This window comes from Engystomops pustulosus, chromosome 10, assembly GCF_040894005.1.
Source record: "Engystomops pustulosus chromosome 10, aEngPut4.maternal, whole genome shotgun sequence".
Classification (NCBI taxonomy): Eukaryota; Metazoa; Chordata; class Amphibia; order Anura; family Leptodactylidae; genus Engystomops; species Engystomops pustulosus.
The window spans coordinates 66,567,525-66,594,526 of record NC_092420.1 but is presented as its reverse complement, the minus strand read 5'-3'; the positions used below and the strand labels follow the sequence as shown (position 1 = coordinate 66,594,526).

Sequence of the window (27,002 nt, the reverse complement as noted above, 5' to 3'; positions counted from 1 at the left end):
ACACATAAGGTGTACTAAGGTTATCAGTACAATGAGCGGGATGTCAAAGCAAACTACTGTTTACTGAACATTTAAAGGTTTTTTTTCTGTGCATCATGACCACATATGTCAGTGATAAAGTAGTCAGCATTATTCTTAAGAAGTTTTTTACTATTTACACAGAGAAATAATTCCTTGCCGGACGAGAACAACGTTGTGAGACTTCAAGAAGAACTTATTGCAGTGAAGATCAGAGAAGCAGAAGCCATAACTGCTATGAAGGAGCAGAAACAACAGATAAAAGATCTGGAGGAGCACTGGCAGGTAGGACTGTGACATTTGTGCTGCCAGCCAAAGCCTGTATCTTATAGTGAAGGGTTTAAGTAAAAAAGTACAAACTCTGGAAACCAAAGCAGCACCAGAGGAATTCGGCAGAAATTTCTTGAATTGGATTTCCTTGTCTTAGTAGCTGCACCAAAGCCTGAGATTACCATGCACTAATGCATCATACTAACCTGGCACATTGGGAATATACTAAGTGAGCAAGACATGGCAGAATTCTGGCTGTTTGCTCCATCTGCAGGAGGCATTTATTATATTACATTGCAAGCCTTAGGGCTCTGTTCACATATAACTCCCTAAAACTTGGCTGTATGACTGCTCAATCATTAGATGCACTCTTTCTTGTGTATTAACCTCTAGCCGCTTAAAAACTTGGGACATATTAGCTAAGGTTGTATGGAAAGGGCTCCTGGGCTGAGCCCTCTCCATACAAGGTGAGTGTTTGCTGCATATTACCTGCGATCGGTACAGAAAACCCTTTGATTGCCGCCGGCTTATAGCTGCTGCCATATTGGCTTTGATTGTCGCTCGCTGTGACGCCCCATGACAGCCTTGGGTCTTTTTTTCTCGATAAATCGTCAGAGAACCTAGGGTTAAAGTACCCCAAGGGGTCGGAAAAAAGGTAAAAAAAAAAAAATTCAAGTCTCCACCCTTCCTCTGAAACTAATATAAATCTACAAATAAAATCATAAACGTGTTAGGTATCCCCATGTCCCAAAATTTTCCAGTCTGTCAAACTATAATGATACTTATGTGGCGCTGAACCACATAACTGAAAATAATGCCCAGATGTCTGAAACTGCTCTTTTATACCTTTTATGCAACACAAACAAATTTAACCCCTTCCCGACATTTGACGTAATAATACTGCATGGCGGGAGGTGCGTTCCCGCAAAATGCAGTATTATTACGTCATGCTTCTGGCGCCGGCTCCTGAACGGAGCCGGCGCCAGAAGCTGCGGGTGTCGGCTATATATTATAGCCGACACCTGCCTCTAACACCCGCGATCGGAGATTTCTCCGATCGCGGGTGTTAACCCCTAACACGCCGCGGTCGCGCTGACCGCGGCGTGTCAGAGGCATTTAAATGCAATCTGAAGGTAATCGGACCCCCCCGCGGCGCTTACTGGGGGGGTCCGCTGCTCCGATCGCAGCCCCGGGACTGCCGGTGCCCGGGGCTGCGAGATCTTCATCCGGAAGCCGGGTCCTGCCTTCTGGCAGGACCCGGCTGTAAGACACTGGGCATGCGCAGCATGCTCAGTGTCTTACATTACACAGTGCAATACTTCTGTATTGCACTGTGTAACCTGTAAAATAGCTTAAACAAGTGATCAGAAGATCACTTGTTCAAGCTTAGATGTCATTACCTGTAAAAAAAAGTTAAAACAATAAATAAAGGTTTTTAAAAATAAATAATAAAAGAAAGTGAAAGTCCCCCCAAACACCACATTTCCCTTTACACAAGTAATAAAGTATAAAATACACTAAATCACAAAAAAACCCCACTTATTTGGTATCGCTGCGTCCGTAACAATCTGTACAATAAATCCTAATCATAATTGGACCCGCTCGGTGAACGTGGTAAAAAAAAAACCCCAAAAACTTGCCAAAAATTAAAACTTTTTATCAAATTGCTTTACAAAAAATGTTCTAAAAAGTGATCCGAAAAAGTTACAAGTGCCAAAATGATACCACTGAAAAGAACAACTTATCACGCAAAAAATAAGCTCACAACCAGCTCCGTCAACCAAAAAGTACTATAGTTATGCTGCTATAAAGATGGCAATACTAAAACAAATTCAATTTTTTCTATTCTAGTTTTCCTTCAATAAAATTGGACAAATATAAATAAAACTATATAAATGAGGTATCACCGTAATCGTAGTGATCCGTAGAATAAAGATAATATATTATTGTTATGCTACAGCGACCCCCCCCCCCTCAAAAATGCTAAAAATCCAAAACAGGAATTGATGATTTTATTTTCCTCCACACGAAAAAAGTTAATAAAATTGTTTCAATAAGCTAAACACCCTCTAAAATAAAGTTTTTTTTACAGTGCATCGCGTCTCGCAAAAAATAAGCCCTTATTTGTCTAAATTGCTTAAAAAATAAAGATTGTATAGCCTATTCCCAACGCGCGTTGTAATAGAACGGTGCGGCGGGTAGTGACTAGCCAACACGGTTCAGACACAGTGATCGGGGCAAGATGGCAGCTGATCCTAACAGCCATCCATCCTGCCCCATGGACCAGAAGGGTTACGTCGCCCCCACACACCCCCAGTTTATTATCGCTGCTATTGGCTCATCAATTCAGACGAGCCAATAGCAGCGAATTTACTTATGACGTCAGTAATACCGGTCACCATGTCTATAGACACGGTGATCGGGGCAGGATGGCGGCTGTTCCTGACAGCCACCAATTGTGCCTTGTGGTTCAGAGGGGTTTTGTTGCCCCCCTCTGTCCATGTTTGCCGCTATTGGCTGGTCGATTTGGTCCAGCTAAAAGCAGCAATATTCGTCACAATGGGCATCGCTAGGGTGAATAAGAGCAACACTTGGCGATAATTTCCCTACTAAAACGAAGATATGGTACAAAAGCGCTGGCCGTGTACATTGTACAGATTATGGTGTACAACTCTTACGTGCTGTTCCAATGTGCAGGTCCTGCCGTATCATTTCTCCGTTTTCAAGAGGAAGATATTAGGAAACTAATATTGGGACAAGAAGGATGGGGCCCCTGTACCTCTGGTTTAGATGTTCCTGTATTTTGTCAGGGCAGCATTTTCACGGTAAATTCTGCTGCTTCTAAAGGTAGGACTCAATAAAGAGTCTGTTCCAAAAGAGGAGTTAGGATGGACACTATATACTAAGGATGGACACTATATACTAAGGATGGACACTATATACTACTAAGAGACCTGCGACAACTCCAAGTGTGACAAAAGTTTAGATGGTCCCCTGTTCTATTCTACCTCCTTATACGCAACACATTCAAAATTCACGCCCAACCTGTTGTGAATTCAGTAAAATGAATAATTGTAACAACTGGTAGGTCATGTTGCTCCCTATAACCCTCCATTATTTCATAAGGGGCGCCACATAACGGGCACTGAACGTTCCAGAAATAATTGCAATTTCCATCTTGGACTCCATCGCACATCGTATTTGGAAACCACCTGTATGTTCAAATGCTCATTTCACCACGTGTATTACACTACACCACATATTACACCTTGCTAAATTCCCCAAGGGGTGTACATTCAACAATTAGGGTCACTTTTCGGGTTTTCCTCCGCTTTGTTACCACTACGGCTCTCCAAATGTATCCTGACACATGTGAAGGATTTCTTGCAAATTTGGCCTCTAAAAGACAAACACCCCTCTTTTCCTCTACTGTGCGCCCATAAAGCATTTTATATGCACATGTGGGGTACTTCTACACTCGGGAGAAATAGTTTTACACCTTTTTCGGGGTTATTTAATATATTATCCCTTGTGGCTTACATAAATTAGGGGTAAAGTGACATTTATAGGAAAATTTTCACCTTTTTAATGTTTAGGGCCTAATTGGATCATTCACCTGTAGGGGCAAATACATATATTACACATTGCAAAATTCTCTAAGGGGTGTGTGTTCAAAAATTAGGGTCACTTTTTGGATTCTTATCTGTTTTATACCACTAGGGCTCTCCAAATGCATGTCAAACATTTCTGTCAAATTTGGCTTCTAAAAGACAAACCTCCCCCTTTCCTTTTACTGTGCGCCCATACAACATTTTATATACACATGTGGGGTACTTCTACACTCAAGAGAAATAGGTTTACACATTTTGGGGGGTTATTACATTTTTTTTATCCCTTGTGGCTACAAAAAATTAGGGGTACAATGACCTTTATAAGAAAATGTTCACCTTTGTCCTATTTAAGCCCTAATTAAATCAAACACCTATATGGACAAATACTCATATTACACCTTACTAAGTTCTCTAAGGGGTGTGCTTTCCAAAATGGTGTCACTTGTTGGGGTTCCGCTCTGTTTTGGTACCACTACGGCTCTCTAAATGCATCCTGACACATGTAAAGGATGTTTGTCAAATTTGGCTTCTAAAAGGCCAACGCCCCTCTTTCCCTTCTGAGCTTCACTGCGTACCCATACAACATTTTATTTGCATGTGTGGGGCAATTTTATACTCGGGAGAAATGCTAGTACACATTTTTTGGGGTTGTTTCATCTTTTATGCCTTATGGGATACAAAAATTAGCCGTAAAAGTGACTTTTTTGGGAAAATGTCCATCTTTTTCCTTTTAGGGACCTAATTGAAGCAAACACCTGTGGGGGAAAATACACATATTACACCTTGCTAAATTCTCCAAAGGGTGCACTTTCCAAAATGGTGACACTTGTTGGGGTTCCCCTCTGTTTTGGTACCACTAGGGCTCTCCAAATGCATCCTGACACATGTAATGGATGATTGTCAAATCTGGCTTCTAAAAGGCCAAAGCTCCTCCTTCCCTTCTGAGCCCTACTGTGTACCCATACAACACTTTATATGCAAAAGTGGTGCAGTTCTGTGCTTAGGAGAAATAGTTTTACACATTTATGGGAGTTGTTTCATCTTTTATCCCTTGTGGCTTACAAAAATTTGGGGTAAAAGTGACTTTTTTGAGAACATTTTCACCTTTTTTCCCTTTTGGGGCCTAATTGAATCAAACACCTGTTTGGGCAAATACACAAATTACACCTTGCTAAACTCTCCAAGGGGTGTACTTTCCAGAATGGTGTCTCTTGTTGGGGCTTTCCTCTGTTTTGGTACCATTATGGCTCTCCAAATGCATCCTGACACAAAAACTTTTTCAGCCATATTTGCCCTGCAAAAACGAAACAACGCTCTTTCCATTCCAAGTGCCCCCCTGTGCCCGTACAGAAGGGTACAGTGACAAAATGGGCATTGGCATGCTCAGGAGGAATTGCCTTAAACATTTTAAAATGCATTTTCCTTTTTAACCCATTGTGAAGGTGCAAATTTTAGTGTTCAATGAATCTATTGTAAGATAAAATTACATTTCTGTAATTTCACTTTCACCCTCATGAAACGCTCAAAGGGTTAACAAAATTCCCAAAGGTTGTTTTGAATATTTTGAGGGGTGTAGTTTCTAAAATGGTGTCATTTGTGGGGGTTTTCTATCATGTAGGCCTTATAAAGTCACTTCTAACTAAACTGACCCTCCAAAAGTAGGTTTTGATGATTTTCGTGAAAATCAGAAAAATTGCACCTAAAGTTATAAGCCTCCTAACATCCTAAATAAAGGAAAAGATGTTTGAAAAATGATGCCAAGTTAAAGCAGACATATGGAAAATGTTAGTTATCAAGTTATTTTAGTGATATGACTAACTTTCCAAAAAGTAGAAAATTTAGAATTTTGAAAACATTGTTTTTTTCAAAATTTTTGGCAAATTTCCATTTATTTCATAAATAAATACCAAACATATTGATTAAATTTCTCGACCAACATGAAGTACAATGTGTCACGAAAAAACAATCTCAAAATCAACTGGATATGTTAAAGTGTTCCAAAGTTATAACCACTTAAATAGACACATGTCAGATTTTAAAAAATGGGCCGTGTCAGGAAGGTGAAAAGTGGCTTCAGCGTTAAGGGGTTAATAAGTGATCAAAATGCCAAACAGTCCCAAAAATGGTAGCAGCAAAAACGTCAGCCTGTCCAAGTTCCATACACCCGAAGTATGAACGTCAGAAGATGGTGATACAAATAATTTTTTTTCTTATGGAGGGTTTTAATTGTATTAAAACGCAATAAAGACTATATAAATTTGGTGTACTCGTGATCCTAAAGGCCCAAAAAAATGAAGGAAACCTGCGATTTTTGACCCACAAGAAAATGGTGCAAATGCGCTTTTTTTTTAACAATTTTTTTTTTTTTAATTTAACAATTTCGCAGCATCTGGAATTTTTTTTTCCCCACTTCCCAGTACACGGCAAGGAACAGAAAATATCGGCAATAAGTACAAATTTGTTATGCATAAAACAAGCCCACACATATCTCTGTACATGGAAAATATTTTTTAGATTTTTGAAAGGAAAACTGTGCACCCATTGGCTACTGCGTGTGGCTTTGGTTTAGCTGTGTGTATTTAACATCCCTGTACGGTTCCACACAGATCTGATTTATGACCAAAAGCAAGTCAACTGCTTCTCATCCATTCAGTTCCTAACAAATATGTTCTGCAAAATCCTTGCATGTATTATGATTGCCACTAGGTGTCGCTGTAACCTTTTAACAGATTGAAAATGCTTATCTAGAGGTAATACATATCCAGTTAAAGGGCATGTCCTCTTTCTGTCTGTTTTAGTTAACACTTGTATTTAATGACTAATAAAAACATATCTATTCAATTCTTGACACCTCGCATACATGCCTTTTAACAATGACTTATTACATAAGATTAGTTTTTATGATAAGTTATAAGGTTTGAGTATCTTCCTCTCTACATTGCAGAGACACTTGGCACGCACCGCTGGTCGGTGGAAAGATCCTTCTAAGAAGAATACAGTGAATGAGCTGCAGGACGAGCTGATGAGTGTGCGTCTCCGAGAGGCCGAGCGGCAGGCCGACCTTCGGGAAATGAGACAACGGATGATGGAGCTTGACACTCAGGTTTGTATTTGCAGATTGGGCATAACGTGCACTATTTTTAGAGCAATTGTAAACCAGCTCAGGATTCAGTATCGTGTCCATGGACATACAAAGATAAGCCACATTTTATAAGAGTGAGATCAGTCTTAATACGTTTTGGCTTGTCCTGCCTAAATTAGGCTTAGCCTAAACTAATACTGTATACCGATATGAGTTCCCAAATTTCTATTTAATATTGTAATATCTGCAGAGTATATGGAGTTCCTAACTTGGTAGAAGTTATACACATTGTGCAATCACTACTATAAATTGTCCAACATCCATAACCACTTACTTCCTCCTCTACCTGATTTATAGCTTCTTTGCTTAGAAAGTACTCGGTTTCATCACAACCAGACTGACCGTTCTTTGTAATTGCTGCGAGGTTGCAAAAAATCTTGTACATTGAGTAATCCGAAAAGCAGTTCACTCCTTACTTGGTGCTGGCTTGTAATGAAATCGGAATCCTTCCTGACCCTTTCACTTAAAGGGATTGCCCCAGAATCTGCAGCACTTGTCCAAGGTATAGGTGTTAAAGGAATTCAACCATCAAATACAAGCACGATAAACCTGGGGGACACTTGCTCATAGATCCAGGCACCATGACTGGGGTAATCTTTTATATTATCCATGGCTTCCTTCTAAAATTATGCTATTGAACCGGAAGGTATCCTGGGGGTATTACCAGAGCCCCTCTGTGCTGAAGCTTCTCAGGCTGTTACACTGCCCCCCTCTTATCACTTTTCCTCTCACTGTGTGAGATTACAGCAGGCAGAGGGAGTGGGAAGTGTTCCTGCATAGAGTACCGTAACAGTCTGTGAAGCTACATCGCGGAGGGGCTCTGGTAACTGATGTATTATGTCCATTTATATGTTTATTTTTATTTTTTTTTTTCAATAAATAGTTAATAAAATCCAAGTCTGCACAACATAAGTACTCCCTAGAGGGAGGGGTGTACATGTTCCAGCAGGGGCCTCAAATAATCAAAGGCTGTAAAAAGTGGGCAGCTTTTTATATTAATATTATTAGTTTGAAATGGTATTTGAGCATTATGGTGCTTGACCACTGGGTGGCAGTCTCTCCTTGCTTAGGTTGGATTGTACAATTCATCAAAATGTGTTCAATCTCTCCATATATTCACATTTTTAAGAGTTTGGGGACACTTTCTAAACTGACAGTGTCTACGTTTACTGAGTATTAAAGCGCGAGTATCTTTATATCTGCATTACTGCGTACAGATTTCTGCTTTGTAACTCATTTCAAGATTAAAAAGGCAGATAAAAGTATTTAAAGAGGTGTCAAAAGCCACATGTCCTCCCGTGCTACGTGCAGAGCCAAAATATATATTTATCTGCTACAGGACGTATAGAGGGGAGCTAGAGGTGAAAGCCTTTTGCTATATCTTTCAATTATCTTGACAACGTTGTTTCCTTGGCTTCATGACAGAACCAGATAAATAGCAACCATCTCCGAAGAGCCGAGGATGAGGTCAACTGTCTGCAAGGCAAGGTGCAACATCTGACCACCGAAAACAAGAGCCTGCAGCATCAGCTGACGGAGGCCAAGCGCAGGCAGGCAGAGATTGAGTGCAAGGTAAGGCAGAGTTTATGCTATAAATCTGTACTTTAGTAGGAGTCTTAGTGGGGGGGTTCTGACATATCATTGCACCTAAGGGGTTAAATGCAATGGTATACAATTTGTACCAGATCTCATTATTTGTGTCTACAATAGTCATTAGGAGGGAGACCAGTGTACAATCTGTGTGCACAAGCTCCCCCTAGTGGTGGTTACTATTATCCAGAATTTTACTAACTCTATACTTATGCAGGCTAAGAGGAGCATGTTATCTGAAAACCAGCTCTGGACACCACAAAGATATATACATTAATTAATCAGTAGTGAAATAAAGAACATATTTTAAATTAAAAAAAAAATAACAAATTCAAGAAAACGGGAAGAGTTGGCAGATTTTTGCAACTGATTCAGTGTACCCTAAACTATTTTAAGGAAGATTAGAATCGACTTGCTTTCTTCCTCCTAGATATAATCTTTACATTTTAACTTGGTTTCCCAAGAAAGAGTGAATACAATGAGTGTTGTCTTTTGTTTTTTTCATTTTAGAACGGTGTCATTCGAATAGGCTCTTGCATTAGCCCCGATTATAGTGGAAATTTGCATTAAAACATTTACATGACGTTCAAATGCTCCCCACAGTGCACAGTAAAAGGGATTGTCCACTTTCAGCAAATAATACTGGAGAACAAATGGAGACATTTCTCGCGGTGTCTGGAGCTTTTTTTCCCACTGAATCTGGGTATCTTTGAGCTGCCGATTCTGAAAAAATCCTGAAAAATGGACCCTAGATTATTAGTCCAGCCAGACTGTGCATGGTGCTACTACAGGCTCCTCAGGACAAGGATCTGATTGCAAAATTGTTCTCAAACCTAAGATTTTGAATTTTTTTCCCTCTGTTTAGGTGTAATGGCTGAAAATGTGTACAGGGCAATTCTAATATTTGTACTGTACCCCTTTCAGTATTTGCGATCTCGTATTTACGGATCACAATTGCAGACCGTAAGACACTGGTATGCAACTTTATGTGATCTGTATCTGCAAAAAAATACTGCAAACGCCTACAAGACTATGCCTTGCAGGTCTACCTGGGAAATACCCGGAAATAGGAATCGCATCCGGCTCACAACTAATGCAACCTGCATTTTTTTGCATTTCCATAAACTTCTTTGAGGTAGATCAGGTCCAGATCTGGAAAAGAATAAGACACGCTCTATATTTTATGGACCGTCTACTATACGGACACCGTATGGTGCGGATGGATATATACGGAACTCCTTTAGAAATCCTTATTTTACATTCTAGCTAACGCACACTGTATCCCCCCCCATGTGACCAGGTTGCGGCTAACGCACACTGTATCCCCCCATGTGACCGGACTGTGGCAGCAGCCGCCACTGAGCCCCCGTAGCCAGACTGCAGCTGACACTGCAAGTCCATGATGGTTGCTTTGAAAAATTCTTTTTTTTAAATTAAATTTTAGTTTACTTTTTTGGCGTGTGTTGGGGGGGGGGGTGATTTTTATTAATTGATTTTACGTCTTTGTCATTTTTTACGTGTTTTTACTGTTTATGCTGTCCTATGTCCCATACACCTCATGCCACCCCAGCACCCACCAGACATGCAGTCCCATGTAACATACACCTTGTGCCACCTCAGCACCTGCTAGACATACAGTCCCATGTAACATACATGTCTTCTCTGACCTTACTACAACCATCATATCCACTCCTGTGAAGCCCCCTCACCTCCATACACATGTATGCACACAGTACCTGTACATGTTCTACTTGCAGGCAGCCATTACAGCTCGACTTCCTGTGAGGAGACTGCGTAGTAAGCAGTGCCCCTTTCCGGAGGCTCCGCCCCCTCCCATGACATCACTGCTACACGGAGTAGCTCCATTCTAGAGGCTGCCATTCTAATGTTCTGCACACGATTGCTGTGCGCTCCGGACCGCTCAGCCCAAACACTACAGGGGATAATTGCCAAGCGTACTTTTACGCCTGGTAATTATTTAGGCGAGTAATGGCGCCACATCATGCGTCTATGACGCTTGGTGAGGCGTTAATGCGATCTCTGCTAGCACTGATCGCAGGTGTTACCAGTAAGTCTTTGCTGCAATATGCTTGCCGGCTATAGAGAGGGCTCAGGTCGTGAGCCCTCTCCATGTTCCCGCACCGGCGCGCGTCGTTAAGATGTTAACTTCTTTTTCACGGCCGATTTGGAATCAGTCTGGCATATGTTCTTCAAGGATCCTCATAAACTACAGCCTATGGGTAATCGGTGAAAATGGTCCTGATTAGGACATGCTCTACTATTTAACGGATCGGTTGCATGGTCCATTAAAATGACGGCCGTGGGCACTGATCCATTAGAAAACTTTAGCATTTCCTTCAGCTGTGATCCATCCATTCCAAAAAATCGGACGCCACGTGGACGATTTTCACTGACTGCATCTGTTCTATGAGCGAAATCCATTGCCCAAGAGGTGTTGCCTCTATGTTGTATCAACTGAAAGCGAAACCTTAAATGTGAAGGAGAGAAATGATTCATTGCAATTTGCTTTTGTGATTGTCTGTCGGAAGTGGAAAGTTTTACAGTCATAGTGAATAAATGGACCATATTGACAGTAATGATGATCGGGTGTTGTGAGAAAGTGTCCATTGAGTTAGCCTTTACTCAGATCCCTTAAAAAACAGAATCATTCATCCTATGCATTTCATGTTAGCCTCCAGGTTTTTTGGGGGGGCACCACGGTGGCTTAGTGATTAGCATTACAGCCTTGCAGCGCTGGGGACCTGGGTTCAAATCCCAGAGTCAGCATCTGCAAAGAGTTTGTATGTTCACTCTGTGTTTGGGTGGGTTTCCTCTGGATCTTCCAGTTTCCTCCCACACTCCAAAACCTACTGGTAGGTTGATTAGATTGTGAGCCCCATTGGGGACAGGAACCAGTTTTGGCGGGCTCTGTGCAGCGCTGCATAATCTGTGTTTTTCTCTGTATTTCTCTACATAAGATCTCCAGACATAGGTGTAGGCTTACACGCATAGTCATTTCTCCATGCTTTGGGCCAATTGGCACCAGCCTGTGTGCATATTTTTTACCTTCCACTGGATCAATACGGATTTTTTTAAAATATTTTAATAAGGATTTTTATTTTTTTTTTATTTTCTTTCAACTTCACCTTCTGTTATGACCAAAACAAAATGTTATGACTTGCATTAAAAAAAAAAAAAAATATATATATATATATATATATATATATATATATATATACACACACACACACACATATAATATGTGTGTGTGTGTATGTGTGTATATATATATATATATGTGTGTGTGTGTGTGTGTGTGTGTATATATTTATAATATTATATTTTCAGTAAGGTAGCTATACCGTATAGAAGGAAATAGCTGCACCTTGTTATTACTGTACGGGGCCATCATATGATTTCTCATGGACATATTGGGTATTGATAATTTGTTTGGACGATGCATTTATAAAATTCTATACATGCAGGTATAACAATGTCTGACCTGATGTCTGTTCTCTGCAGAGCAAGGAGGAAGTGATGGCCGTGAGGCTCCGAGAAGCAGACAGTATTGCAGCGGTGGCTGAACTCCAGCAGCGTATAGCAGAGCTAAGATTTCAGGTACATCATCAGTCATCTTGGGTCACATTGCTGAAGGAGAACCATGAAGTTTTATCCTGTTTGGTTCCAACCTGGCAAGTCTGTTTTTTGTAAAAAAAAAAAAAAAAAAAAAAAAAAAAAATGCTTTCTTATGCTTCCAGAATGGCTGTGATATTACTGCTGGATAAATTCTGCAGCCATCCTGCTACAAACGTTTACCAACTCACAGTGCGGAGAGACACCGGGGGAATTTTACAATGAGCCTCAGGTTGCAACAGTCTCTAGCTAGAAAACATTAGACTTTTGCTGCACCAAATTAATCACTGTGATGAATCCTGGTGCAGGTTAAGACTGCCGGTTCCTACTTTCGACCTTCTTTTAGGCTACATTCATACTGCTGTATGGGGGACGTGTATATATGGCTGAACCCTGTCAGCACACAGCACTACAGGGTTCATAATGTGTCTGCTTAGAGAGTACCCGCTCACACCCTGGAATCTCACTGACAGTCACTGAGTAATATTGTAATGTAAGGGGTTAAAATGATCTTTATTGTGTAAACGTCAGGATTGAAATTTGAGAATTTTTTTTTTCATGGGCAAACCCCTTTAAGGTGATATCCAACAAACAATATTTAATTATAAAACAAATGTACACAGCCTATATAGGACTGAATGGCACTTCAGCAATAGCTGATGATACCCGTGACTTGTAAAGAACACAGAGAGAATCGCTTATTATAGCCTTTTAGGACTCTTGCTACGAAAATGATTCGCGGGATAGCCCCTTTTCTTGATCAGGTTATGGGAGGGAAGAACTCTTCCCCTTTCATTATGCATTAGAGAAACCTTTAGTTCCTTTAGTGATATAAATCATCATTTGTAACCCTAGACCTGTGCATAGGTTTGGGCACTGTTACAACAATTGTCTGGCTATTTGTTTTGTTTTACAGGGGGGTTTTTTTGTTTTTCATTTTTTCATAGTACAAACTGCACTGTGAGACAAACATTAACAAAATGATTTAACCTCCTGGTCCCAACCCACTCCCTACTAGTCTACTTGTTCCCTGAGTGATATTCATCAATTAAAAGGACCCATTGCCCTTCTACCTTCTCATGGAATTTTTTCGGAGACTGTTGGGATGTCTTCACTGATGCCCACCATAAAACCGGGATTTCAGTCTTATTTTTGTTGTCTCTGTAAATCTGTGTACAGAGTTTTTGCTACCAATGCTTTATCTTCCCATGATCTGTAAAGACCTAAGCTCTTCATCTGGTCATAGCGAAACTTCATTTTAGCTTTTATTTGACCACTGTTCTATTTAAAGAGCTTAAGATATTTGATCTTAACCACATGATATGTTGATGTAGAGGACATTGCCTTTTTTGCTAATTGCTCAGTATCTGAATATGGTTTTAGTACAGGCATGTAAAGGTTTCACTTATAAATATACCGTAGTACAAGTATATAACAAACTGCAGATGCCTGGAAGTGGCTCCCCACAGATGTTGTATTCACACAGTAGATCAAACCAAAATCACTTAAAGTGAACCAGTCACCACATTTACACATATACAGTCAGTGACAGGTTCCTATAGAGCTCTAATAACTGACTTCACCCTTCTTTTAGCTAAAAATTGTTTCGCTTCCATCCACATAAATCGCCTTTTATCTTATATTACCTGGTATCAGAGGGTGGGTGTGTCCTGCTCCCATCTACTTCTATCCATGCCTTATGCCTCCTTACTATTCAGCAGTTCATGTCATGTGACCAGGGTGACATCATCTCAGGTCCTTTAGCCTCTTAACAATAGCAAACTGTACAACATGTATGTATCTGACTACATGAAGTCACAGCAACCTCTATGGACTTCTACTCCTCTCCATCCTCCATGGAGATTGTAGACGATCCAAGGTAAAGAGGATTGGAGTTCCGCTCTCTCCAGACCGTTGGATGCAGGAAAAAAAACGGACTTTCTTCTGGCGCAACCCAATGATGGTTTAAAGCATCTGTGATGCCGTTTATTTGAACAAAAGGTTAATGTTTAAAACATTAGAATAAAAAGGTATAAAAGACAACGCGTTTTGCGTCCTCACTGGACGCTTCTTCAGGTCTAAATGATGTTATAGAGGTTAAGGGTTCTTATAAGTATGTCTTAAAGGAAGTGATGTCATCGGACTTAATGACATATCCAATCAATTGATGCGTCTCTCATCAATAGAACATATCAAAAGGTACATTTTTAAAAACAATAATTCATCATAAAATACAAATATATAAATAAACAACACATTGCATATATACAAACATCATATTGTGTATCTTGAAAGTATCAAATTTACGGGTGTATCAAATGAAGACAGAGATATAGATGGATCCGGAAGTGCAGGATCGTGATAGGAGAAGATAGATGGAACGCAAAATACCGGAAGAGAATGGGCACAGTGGTACGCAAGATAGCGATCATTGACTTGTGTTCACCATTCCTGACAGATCTGATGGCCGTAATGGAATAAAAAGGTTCCGTTTAGATGGAGCGTCATATGGATAGTGGAGGACCTCATTATAAGTTGATCGTCTTGAAGGGAGGCTGTTTTTATATAACCGCCTCATTGATTTCGTTGAGGCCATCTGGACTTAAGGTATGCATTTTGTATATCCAGTAGATTTCTCTTCTACAGAGAGTCTGGTATCGATTATGGATATTGTCTGGAACAAAGTCAATTGGACAAATATATAAAAACAGCCTCCCGTTTTTAAATAGCTGAATAGGAGATTTGTCTAATTACATTCTTGTCAACATCGCATTTACAAAACATGCGTTAACACTGTTAACCCATACATTAACACAATGTTAACACATGCGTTTTGTAAATTCAATGTTGACAACAATGTAATTAGGCAAATCTCCTAACAAAACGCCACGTGTGACTGCCGCCTTTCTAGTATACTCTGTTTTAGGAGAGTGTAGGGGAAGTTCTTCTGTTCACCTTTTGCTAGCCAGACACTGCAGTGAATCTTTCATTACGCATCCATTATTTATAGCATAGAAGATGATGCAGGCTGCTGAACTATATATTCAATCATTACTAACTGAAAGTCAAATGGAAATGAAGTCTTGGCCTAAATATTCAAGAAACTTTGTACGAGTCTGCATTTAATGAATATAAGAGACTCTACTGTAATAGAGGAAATTGAGTTCATTGAGGTGTCGAGCATGGGTGTTATCTCCCACCAGCTTTATTACAACAGCTTAGTAAGTACATTCTGGACAGAGTCAAGAGCTATTGGAAAATGCTGATACAGTCGACATATGACCGCTTGTAAAGCTGTAGCCCATCGTGCTCATTATCATAATTTTAAAAGCTTATTTCAGAAAGAAGGAAGCCATAGGTGATAAATAAAAGATGGTCACAATTACATTGGATGGTCTAGGACCCAGTGTCCCTGGATCATCATGCTGGAATCTGTTGGTAGATTTCCTTCAAAGAATTGTTGATCATTGAAGGTACATAAACCCATCCATTCCCTGAATCAACCACCAACTCAATATTTTCTCACTTCCCAGACCTGCTGATTAAAAAAAATATAGTGCCTCTAGTGCCAACTCTTGGAGGGTATCATCCTGTCTTTTAAGAAGCCAGACCAAAAATCGTCTAAGGCTTCTTGTCGTGCATCCTGGGAAATGTATTTCTATCCCGACAACTGTATTTGCATAGTCCTTCCCCAGCATTGGGTTAAATTTACACTACCGTTCCTTATCTCCATTACAGAAGTGAAGGATGGAGGTTTAACACCTCCGTAAAAAAAAAAATCCCATCGATATCAATGTAAATTTTATGTCATCCACTCTGGTCAGTTTGGCAGCGATCCGTTATCCATGCAGTGTTTTTTCGAATGGAGGAAAAGTAATGCAGCCTCATTCTTTGTTTTTCTGTCCAAAATAACACAATGGATAACTGATGCCTGCCTAAACGGAACGGAAGGAATGACATAAAATTTACATTGTCAGTGAGATTAGTGGGATTGTAGTGTGGATTTAGCCTAATGCTGGAAAGGATTGTGCAAATACTGTTGTCTGGATGCACTACAAGAAGCCATTCTTTACGTTTTTTAACTGAGGTAAGGAACAGTAGTGGTAAAAGTCTTCGTTGGAGACCAATTCCCCCTCCAGACTCATTGATGGGAATGGGACCCCTGGATTTTTCCAAATTGACATGCAGGATCACAAAAACGATAACATTACAGGCAGTCCCCGGGTTACTTACAAGATAGGGTGTGTAGGTTTGTTCTTAAGTTGAATTTGTATGTAAGTCGGAATTGTATATTTTATCATTGTAATCCCAGCCAGAACTTTTTTGGTCTCTGTGACAATTGGATTTTAAAAATGTTGGGTTGTCATAAGAAGCAGGATTAACAATAAAGCTTCATTACAGACGCCTGTGATAACTGTTACAGCTGATTATTGTAGCCTAGGACTAAAGTACAATAAATTACCAATATCCAGGGGTCCGTTTGTAACTAGGGGTTGTATGTAAGTTGAGTGTTCTTAAGTAGGGGACTGCCTGTACTCCAAAGTTGCTGTTGGTTAACCACAGTAAAAACAATTCAGCAATAATATAACTTGAGGCCTAATTTGGCAAAACTCTTTCATATATGTTGACCTGTAAGATGCCAAACACATTTAGCTAAAGCAAGTAACCCTGAAACTGCTGGTGGTCTTGACTCCCACCATACTGCCGCTCACGCAAACCTAGAATTTCTGCTGTGATTATGTGGGTTAAAAAATTGCTGTAAATTGCAGTTTTCATACTGGTTAAGAAATGAGAACGCTCTGTACGTGTGGTATGGAAACCGAGGCAGCAATGGCAGACGCTGCATGTGATTTTCACTTGTGTTTTTACACCTTGGTTATGAGAACTCCCTTAGATCTGCCCTCAGATACTCTACATTCTTAGTGCAAAATCTGCTAATTTATCTAGAAGGGGCAATATTGAATTCTTTAGTTACCCTGATTGTGTGCGTTCTAACATGATCTTTAATAGATCCAGACCTCAAGGTTTATTTTCCATCCCCTGCCTTACAGGAAACACTTTTTCGCTTTTTTTTTTTGTTCTTAAGAACCCCGGTGCAATAACTTTTTTTTTTTTTTTTCTCTCTTGCACTTAATATGAGTCACCACAATGTCACTGAAAGGACACCTTACCACATTTTCTATACCCTTTTTTTTTTGTCACGTTTTTTTTTTTTTTTTAAATAAAATCTGGTCTCCATCTCAGGAGACCGCAGAGCAATATAATGACACATATTAGCAGAGAGGTAACTCTATGTGGTCTACTCTTGTTGCTAGATTGTTCATTGGTAATTGCAATAACCAGTGTGCTTTCTGTCTGTGAAATTTTTTTTTTCTGCAATTAAAAAAAAAAAAATGGCTGCTTTCTGCCACGAAGAGAACCTGTCATGGCAATCTGGGACACTTAACCAGCCACAAGTCCTTATTGACTAGTAATTTCTCTAGTCGCTCTATTTCATCTTTGTCTGTGGGTGCAATAGAATAAATAAACGCATAAACTTACCTGGGTCCACTGTTCATTCAGTGCAGCCAGCACAGCACATCCCGGCTTCACTATGCATTCAGTGTAGGTCTGACACATGCACAGTGAAGCTGGGTTGGACTACATTGGTTTCATTGGAGCAATATGCAGATACCAGTTGCAGTTTTTTTCTAAATACTTGTATGTAAGCTGCGTTGAAGCAGTTGTAGTACTCCTGTGACATATAATCCATTGATCACCTGTGTGCACCCATAAAAAATTCCTTATTTTGTAGATGTTTTAGAGCTCCTTTACTTGTGTATGATCAGTAACTCGCACTGTTTCATTTGTTCACAGCAGCCTTAATAAATAGAGGAAGAAACAATCCCTTTATTAAAATTGTTGTTTTTTTGTATTTTTTTAATCCCCACCTCCCCACCCCATTTTCGTACAGTAAAATGGGGAAATAGTGTGCTTACAGGATACCTTACATAACTGGAGATTAACTAAACTGCGCTACACCCCTTTGGACCTAGTTTTCACCCTTTTCCCTCATCAACAAATACATAGATCGTATGAAATCTGAATTTCACAATGTAGACACGTGACATGAGCTGGGGTGCAAATGCTAAAATTTACTTATAGCTTCATTTGTGATTGAACCACTACAGTATGAGTATTATAATATAACTTTTTATAATTTCAGTAGTGTCCCATAGATGTGAATATCTTCTTTGAAATCCGAGTTCATGCTGCAGAGACTATACTAGTCAGAGGTGTCAAATTCCCTTGTACTTGCAATAAATGGAGCCGTGCTGCAAAATCACACGTCCCAAAGACTAGAGTGACACTGTTTTGGGGGGAAATAAATTTTTTTTTTAGATATTATACTTTCTAGTTGGGTGTTTGTTTGTACGCATTAAAGAATAATTTCTGCTACTTTTCACCTTAAATAGAGCTCAGTATGACTACAGCAGATTTGCAGACAGTATTTATGACAATATTTAGGAGGTCCAGTGCCCTTAGCCCATATTCAATTTTATTTAGAGCAAACTCCGTTTGTACGCTCTATTACATTGCTCTGTAATGTCTTTGTGTATGATTTTTAAATAAAAAAGCAGAGTAAGGCATCATGCACATGACGTGAATTCCCTGCTGTAAGCAGCAGACCGTGTGCCTTAGCTTACGGCCCCTCTGACATTGGCACCCCGTCGCTGTCCATGGGAAATGGTGCAATGAGACACATTGCATGTAATTAAAACTTGCACTATAGAAATAAATGGTGCTGGGTAGTAGCTTCCTAAATCCGAACAGGACTAAAATTTACGACTTCACCAAAAAAAGAAAAATTATTATTTATTTTAATCCTATTCCAAATCCTATAAACCATATATGTATCCGAGCTCAGATTTTATACCAAAATTTTACGCCAATTGCTTTCAAACCGCCAAAAAAATTGTGATTATTTTCCCTTCCACTTCAAGTGGGTGTGGAAGGGACGTGGCCAGAGGCAGAGTGGGCCAGTACAGGGCATTCCTGCACCGCCCCAGCGTACAACCTAGAACTTTTTAGACGAAACAACACCAGCTAAGAGCTGAAGGGGTGGCAAGTGCTGGCATATGATAATCCCCCGCCCCCAAGTTCCCACACTACAACAAATACCAACTTATTAATCGCAAACTGCCAGCTTGGCAATTTACGAAGTAAATTATTGTTCCCTGCTCAGCCACGCTTTTCAATCGTGTCAGCCTCCTGAGGACACCACAGAGAAGGAGAATTACAGATTATCCCTGTAGCTTCCCTCCAAGGTCCCTGGAGCAGGAGCTCCAATGATAATCCACCACTGCTCACACTATTTCTGCAGCCCCATGGATGTGTCACATCATGTCTTGGGCTGCCTTGAGTCCTGTCTGGCTAAGGGTGATGACGTTTTGGGCCGTTTTTAAGCAGTCCGTTATTAAAAAAAAAAAAAAAAAAGCATGGGATTTTGACAGTTTTTTTCCAATTATTTTAATGAGGATTATTGGAAAATTGACTTTTTTAAAACCAGCCTAAAAATGGGTTCAAATCGCCATGTGTGCCGCCACCCTAAGGGTGATGCCACACGTCGCATTTTTGGACCGTTTAAAAGCGTGCATTTTCAGTCCATTTTAAAGATGCATGCATTTTTGAATGTTTATTATGCGTTTGGCTGGTTTGAACCTGTTTATCTTCACCTCTAGAAGTGTAGGCAGTTGTGAAACAGATTAAAACCATCCAAGCGCATGGTAAACATTCAAAAACGCATGCTTTAAAACAGTCCAAAAACGTGACGTGTGGCATCACCCTAATTCTGCGCTGGGCTAAAGCCCTAGGTGTCCACAGAGAAAGCTCTGAGTGCCACAGGTTCGCCAACCACTGCTCTATCATACATTATCGGAAACTATAGCACAAATCTGATGAGAGGTTTAACATCCTATAGGCAGTATAAATTGTTTATTACCTATTGTCTACTACTCTCCATGTTGTTTCTTAAAGTTAATCTATAAATTACAACCTTGCTAGTATAAGAAGCTGTAATGTTCTGTGCCTGTGATCAAACCACCCTTTCTTCTCGACACCTGTTCTAGGAATTGCCCGTGTTCATGCTGTTTTCCTTCTCATAAGATATTCGCGTTGTGGCTGCAGCCCCCTGAAGCCCCCAAACACCTGTATTTCCTTTAGAGAAAGCTTGGTGTACAGGGAACTTTGATTGCTTTTATGTATTGCCAGATGAAAAGCACAGGATGCTAATTTCAACCCTTTGCTTCTGTAGAAATCTTTATAACTCTTTAGCTTGGCAATTGCAAGATTTTTACCGCAGTGAGCGCAGAATGGCTGTTCTGCAGAGTTACTTCATGCCTTCTGCAATTGCTTCATTGTACTACAAGATTGCACTCGTGTCTATCTGATCAGTGTAAGCTTCTGCTTATGCCTATACAACGGTAATAACAGATTCATCCTCCTTGTGCAATTGTGGCCATGATATTATCCGCCGCTGCCCATTGGGCTACAGAAGACTCTACATTTGTTTTTTACTTTTTTGTTGAGAAGCCATCATATCGTGTATAAAATTGGCACATTTGGGTGGAATGTATCTCACCAGTCTTGATCTCTTCCATTGTGTTCAAATATATTAAGAATACTTGTGCCTATAGGTCACTTATAATATTATAAAGCTTGTGCCGATAGGTCACTTATAAAGCTCCACTCGTCCAGCCTTCAAAGCAGATGCAAAAAAGTTTTATTGTGAACCAAACAATAAAATAAAGATAAAACCTAATAATTTTTTATATATACATTGTAGGATCCAGCCAGCCTGCCCCCCATGTAGGATCCAGCCAGCCTGACCCCCATGTAGGATCCAGCCAGCCTGACCCCCATGTAGGATCCAGCCAGCCAGCCTGCCCCCCATGTAGGATCCAGCCAGCCAGCCTGCCCCCCATGTAGGATCCAGCCAGCCAGCCTGCCCCCCATGTAGGATCCAGCCAGCCAGCCTGCCCCCCATGTAGGATCCAGGCAGCCTGCCTGCCCCCCATGTAGGATCCAGCCAGCCTGCCTGCCCCCCATGTAGGATCCAGCAAGCCAGCCTGCCTGCCCCCCATGTAGGATCCAGCAAGCCAGCCTGCCTGCCCCCCATGTAGGATCCAGCAAGCCAGCCTGCCTGCCCCCCATGTAGGATCCAGCCAGCCTGCCTGCCCCCCATGTAGGATCCAGCCAGCCTGCCTGCCCGCCCCCCATGTAGGATCCAGCCAGCCTGCCTGCCCGCCCCCCATGTAGGATCCAGCCAGCCTGCCTGCCCGCCCCCCATGTAGGATCCAGCCAGCCTGCCTGCCCGCCCCCCATGTAGGATCCAGCCAGCCTGCCTGCCCGCCCCCCATGTAGGATCCAGCCAGCCTGCCTGCCCGCCTCCCATGTAGGATCCAGCCAGCCTGCCTGCCCGCCCCCCATGTAGGATCCAGCCAGCCTGCCTGCCCCCCATGTAGGATCCAGCCGGCCTGCCTGCCCCCCCATGTAGGATCCAGCCAGCCTGCCTGCCCCCCCATGTAGGATCCAGCCGGCCTGCCTGCCCCCCCATGTAGGATCCAGCCTGCCTGCCCGCCCCCCATGTAGGATCCAGCCAGCCTGCCTGCCCGCCTCCCATGTAGGATCCAGCCAGCCTGCCTGCCCGCCTCCCATGTAGGATCCAGCCGGCCTGCCTGCCCCCCATGTAGGATCCAGCCGGCCTGCCTGCCCCCCATGTAGGATCCAGCCGGCCTGCCTGCCCCCCATGTAGGATCCAGCCGGCCTGCCTGCCCCCCATGTAGGAGCCAGCCGGCCTGCCTGCCCCCCCATGTAGGAGCCAGCCGGCCTGCCTGCCCCCCCATGTAGGATCCAGCCGGCCTGCCTGCCCCCCCATGTAGGATCCAGCCGGCCTGCCTGCCCCCCCATGTAGGATCCAGCCGGCCTGCCTGCCCCCCCATGTAGGATCCAGCCGGCCTGCCTGCCCCCCCATGTAGGATCCAGCCGGCCTGCCTGCCCCCCCATGTAGGATCCAGCCGGCCTGCCTGCCCCCCCATGTAGGATCCAGCCGGCCTGCCTGCCCATGTAGGACCATTCAGGGATGTAGGATATCTTGTAAAAAAACAAAAAAAAAAAAATTGTATTGCACTATACTATTTTAAACCGCTTATAGTTTTACATTTATATATACAAGTAATTAGAATTGGAAATGTTTAAAGGGGTATTCTCATCTGGGCATTCACATTCAGTTTGATAAATCTTCCATATATAAACATTTCTTCAATTAGATGTTATTAAAAAAAAAATGTTCCTGTGTGAAGATAATTTCTTATAAATGTAGTCATATGGTCCCTTAGAAACAAGATGGCTTCCTCGGATACGGCCACCTCTGCTGGAGGGATTGCACAAATAAACAAAAAGATTTTGTATATGAAATGTCCAGGAGTTACTGCAGGTCCCACATCCATCCGGTGGTAATGATCGCTGAATCCAGGTGGTCCGGCAGGACTCAATAGCGTATGTCTGGCCACCACTACCAGAGTGTGACGTGGTCGTATCCGAGGAAGCTATCTCGTTTCTAAGGGACAACATGACTATGTTTATGAGAAATTATCTTCACACGGGAACATTTTTTTAAATAACATCCAATTGAAGAAATGTTTATATATGGAAGATTAGTGAAACTGAATGTGAATGCCCAGGCGAGAATACCCCTTTAAGTCTTATGATGGGGCGGAGGTTGTAATAACATTTCTATGTCACGTTTCGACCAACTTGTGAGAATATGGAGTCTGTGACTCCCCACACCACAGATATGCGGTACTGTAGAAATGTGTCTACATACCTTTTGTTTCCCCTCTTTATAGCAGCAGATGGTTAAGCTACTCCACAATGTATTTAGGCTGTCCTCGTACTTTGGGAACTGTCTTACATACCAGATTCCCTTCCCTTTGGGTCACGCACCTGTTTGTCAAAGGAAGTCTGTTAACTGATGGCTCCTGATAAACCACTGATGTACAGATTCTTGGAAATAACTTGTGCTGGTGTTTTGCTTTCTCATGAAAATATTTTCAAAGATTAATGTGCCGCTTTTTTTTCTTCTATCTTCCCTTAAAATGAACCTGTTAAAGGAGGTTCCCATAGAGCGCTGTTACCTCACACCGTTCCCTCAGATCCACATATATAATCATAAAATTATAATTTTAGCTGGTATCCAGGGATATCTATAGCGAGTTCCCATGCTTTTCAGGTCCTTTAGCCTCCCAACATTAGCAAAAACTGTACACCATGCATATATCTGAAATCACAGCAGCCTCCATGGACTTCTACTCCTTTCCATGCAAACTGCAGTGATATCGTGTGATCAGCTATATGCATGGTGTACAATTTTTCTAATGTTAGGAGGCAAAAGGATGTCACCCTGGTCACATGACATTACTGCTGCATGCTGAGAAAGTATGGTAATGAGTTGCTGGATTCAGACCAAGGAGGCCACACACCGCCTCAAGTCGCTATAAATATCCTTGTATACAAGGTAAAAATTATAAAGATGATTATATGGGGATCTGAGGGAAAACTTTTTTAGCTGAAAAAAGGGTATCAGGTAGTTGGGAATCTGCCACTAGCTGTATATATGAAAGATGTGGTCACAGGTTCCTTTCAATGGGGTTTATAAGCCAGTAATATCGCAGTAAATCACTGTAATAATCGTTCCCCTGGTGACAGTCACATTTTGTTCTACATAACTTTTTAAGTTAATAAGTGTTCAAGTGATGTGCCATGATTTTATGCATAGATGACTCGACCCTCTGTGCTTGACTGACAGACCACTGAGCCATCTTTTTCCTGTTTTGCTTTCTTTTTCTTAATATAGAAAGAAGAAGGGAAAATTCAAGGACAACTCAACAACTCCGACTCCAACCAGTATATTCGTGAGTTAAAAGATCAAATTGAAGAAATGAAACACGAGGTTAGTGCGAACAGATCATGTTACTGCTCCTTTCTATACACCGCCATCTTCTTCCATCGGTCTTCAAAACTGCCACCAAATCTGCAACTTTGTTCCAGCCAATTCCACTTGCACTTTAGTTATGTTACCTTGAAGTTATCATGTGAATCCAAATGTGGTAGACAGAATCGTAACGTGTGACTTTTCAATAAGTTGCACATTTTGGAACAAATCCACTCCAGTCCCTCAGTGTGGTTGAATATCCACTTCAGACATTAACACCTCATGGGCCACATTTATTCATGATTTGTAGAATATAGCTAAAGAGCTTTTATGGTGGTCCATGGGAGAAGACATGGGAGCACGATGCTTGTCTAAATGATAAATCTGCCTCTTAGGCTCATTTAATGTATGTAAAGCCATTGAGGGAGATTCTTCATGGCTTGTATACCTGGAAACCGTCGTATGATGCACCCGACAATTGCACCTACACTGTCGCAGCCCCCTTATTAGATCCTAGGGGGCAGGTGGCAGTGTTTGGATCATATGCTAGCATATGATGCATCCCCCATTATGTGCACTGTGGGAACCAGTTTACCTGCACTCACTGTTACCATCCAGTACATCCCATATGAAACTGGGAATGAGAGTAGGGTGCCCAAGACCTCGTGGTTACAACCAAGTTGCACCCAAGTGTTGATTGCATAAAGAAACTGATGTCAATTAGAATGAAGAATGTTGAGCCCCAGGTCCTCTCATCTATCAGTCTTTGACCTGATATATAGTCGGTAATCTCCTCATACAGGCTCCACACTCTTCCCCAGAAGATTACAAGATGTTTAAGGGGTTTTCCCACGAAACAAGTTTTCACAATCCACAGCAGACGAAAACAGACAAAAAAAGACCCCTTGTTGCTCTCCAAGTTAAGTGGAGCAGTTGGCCGGGCTGCCCCATTCATCTCCATTGAGCTGATGGAGATTGCCGAGTGCCTTGCAATCTCCCACAGCTCTATATAGATGAACGGGCAGCCCGGACATGCACATCCTGCTGCGCCGCTAATCTTGGACAACTATAGAAACCCTTCTTGCTCCCAAGTTTTTTTTGTCCAGTATTTTTTTTTTATATATTATACCTCCTAGTTTTATTGACTTTACTATAACCCTAAGTCTTATTGATGCATTGGCCTAGTTCACATCTGCATCAGGGAATAGAGGGTTTTCGTTTTACTGTCCATATTTGGAGAGCACAGTGCAAACGAAAAAACAGAAGGTTCACCTTTAGTTCTCCTTAGACTTCAGTAGACCTGCCGTTGCGCTTCCGTTATTTCTAGCGGTAACAAAAGGCTATTATATCCGCTATTGATGATAGAAGGTCTAATGAAGCGTTCCAAAATGCAGGTGTGAACTTAGCCTAAGCTTATAAGCTCCTTCCTCTTGACTTGTAATTAAATGAATGATAAAACCTGTATCTCAGAGATGACTTGTGTGTGTGAACGTTTGTTGTACATCTAAGAACACCTGACGAGGTGAAAAATAACAGTTTGGGTTAATCTCTTGAGAAATGCTTGAAGTATTTATCTACTATTCTGTGGTGCGTGATGCAGTAGCCTGTATCTTCAATCCCTGTGTGTCTTAATGGTTGAGGTTTATGTGAAACTCTTGTGCTGTTTTGCCTATAGCACATGTGCTGATTTGTGGTTGCTTACCGTTGTGGAGAAAGTATGTGCGTTGTGCTGCTATGACCGAGATTGCAAAAAAAGGATACTTGCCTAATGTCAGTTGAACAATGAATTAGAAAGCAGATTTGTACATAAATGTGTTATATAATTCCTATAACCGTTCTCCTCATTGGCCAGGTTACACAACTCTGCATCGGTGTCACACTGTGATCTTACTACGTGCAGGTCATTTGACTGCGTTTGTACAATTGCAGTTATTAGTTGGGACACACCTGAAATGGAATAAACTATTTGAACTTAATTTGGGTGCTTTTGTGTCCCAAATAAACCTGACCTGTTCCTTTCAAGTGTACTTTTGCACCATTTCCGTTAGGGCGCATTCACACGTGCGGCACCGTTATTGTATGGTTAGTATTTAGCATCAAAATTTGAAAGCCAAAATCAGAAGCGAGTCCAAAAGATTTAAATCTTCCCGTCACACCTTTTCTCTGTGTATCACTTTTGATTTTACCATTCAAATACTGATGTGAACTACTGATCAAATGCTTACTGTGTGAAAGTAGCCTTAATTTGGTCTATAAAGGTGTAGCTTAAGTGTTAACGTTATCCCATATCAGTCGCATTGTGGTGAGCATTCTGCGGTCTGTAAGGTCCAAATTGCTTTCCCTAAATAAGTAAAGTTATAAGTCAAGTTTACAAACTGCCACTATCTAGAAAACTTCAGGTGATTCCCGGGTACCATTTACAGAAGTCCCAAAATCCATAAATGGATTCTCCTCCTTCTCTTCAGTAGACCTCATAGCAGACCCAGCATGTGTAACGTTGACTTGCGTATATAAGTACATTCAATTTTGTCTGTATCTGGTTTCCGGCATTCAGCCTTTTCTTGTAAAAATGTTACTGGTTTTCTTACAAGTTGGGCTACATTCACGCTGCTGTTGCCCGCCGGGCACACGGCAGTGCCGGGGAGAGGAGGAGGTGCTCCGCTGCTCACCCCCGCCGCCCTCCATAGGGATATATGGCGCACGGCGCCGTATTCCGCAGAAAGATAGGCACGTGTTCAGCACCGTACCGCTCCCGTTGGGCGTCTTG

At 41.5% G+C, this 27,002-nt stretch overlaps 1 protein-coding gene across 5 annotated transcripts in view; it reads left to right on the top strand.

The window, feature by feature from the left end:
• Positions 1-27,002, top strand: part of EVI5 (ecotropic viral integration site 5) — a 92,743-nt gene that overhangs the window by 54,595 nt on the left and 11,146 nt on the right. For all 5 annotated transcript variants that reach the window (XM_072127879.1, XM_072127878.1, XM_072127881.1 and 2 more), the window contains 5 exons: positions 163-303; positions 6,844-7,002; positions 8,467-8,613; positions 12,154-12,249; positions 24,158-24,253. In XM_072127879.1, the coding sequence (XP_071983980.1) occupies positions 163-303; positions 6,844-7,002; positions 8,467-8,613; positions 12,154-12,249; positions 24,158-24,253 (639 nt within the window). The remainder of the gene's footprint in view (positions 1-162; positions 304-6,843; positions 7,003-8,466; positions 8,614-12,153; positions 12,250-24,157; positions 24,254-27,002) is intronic.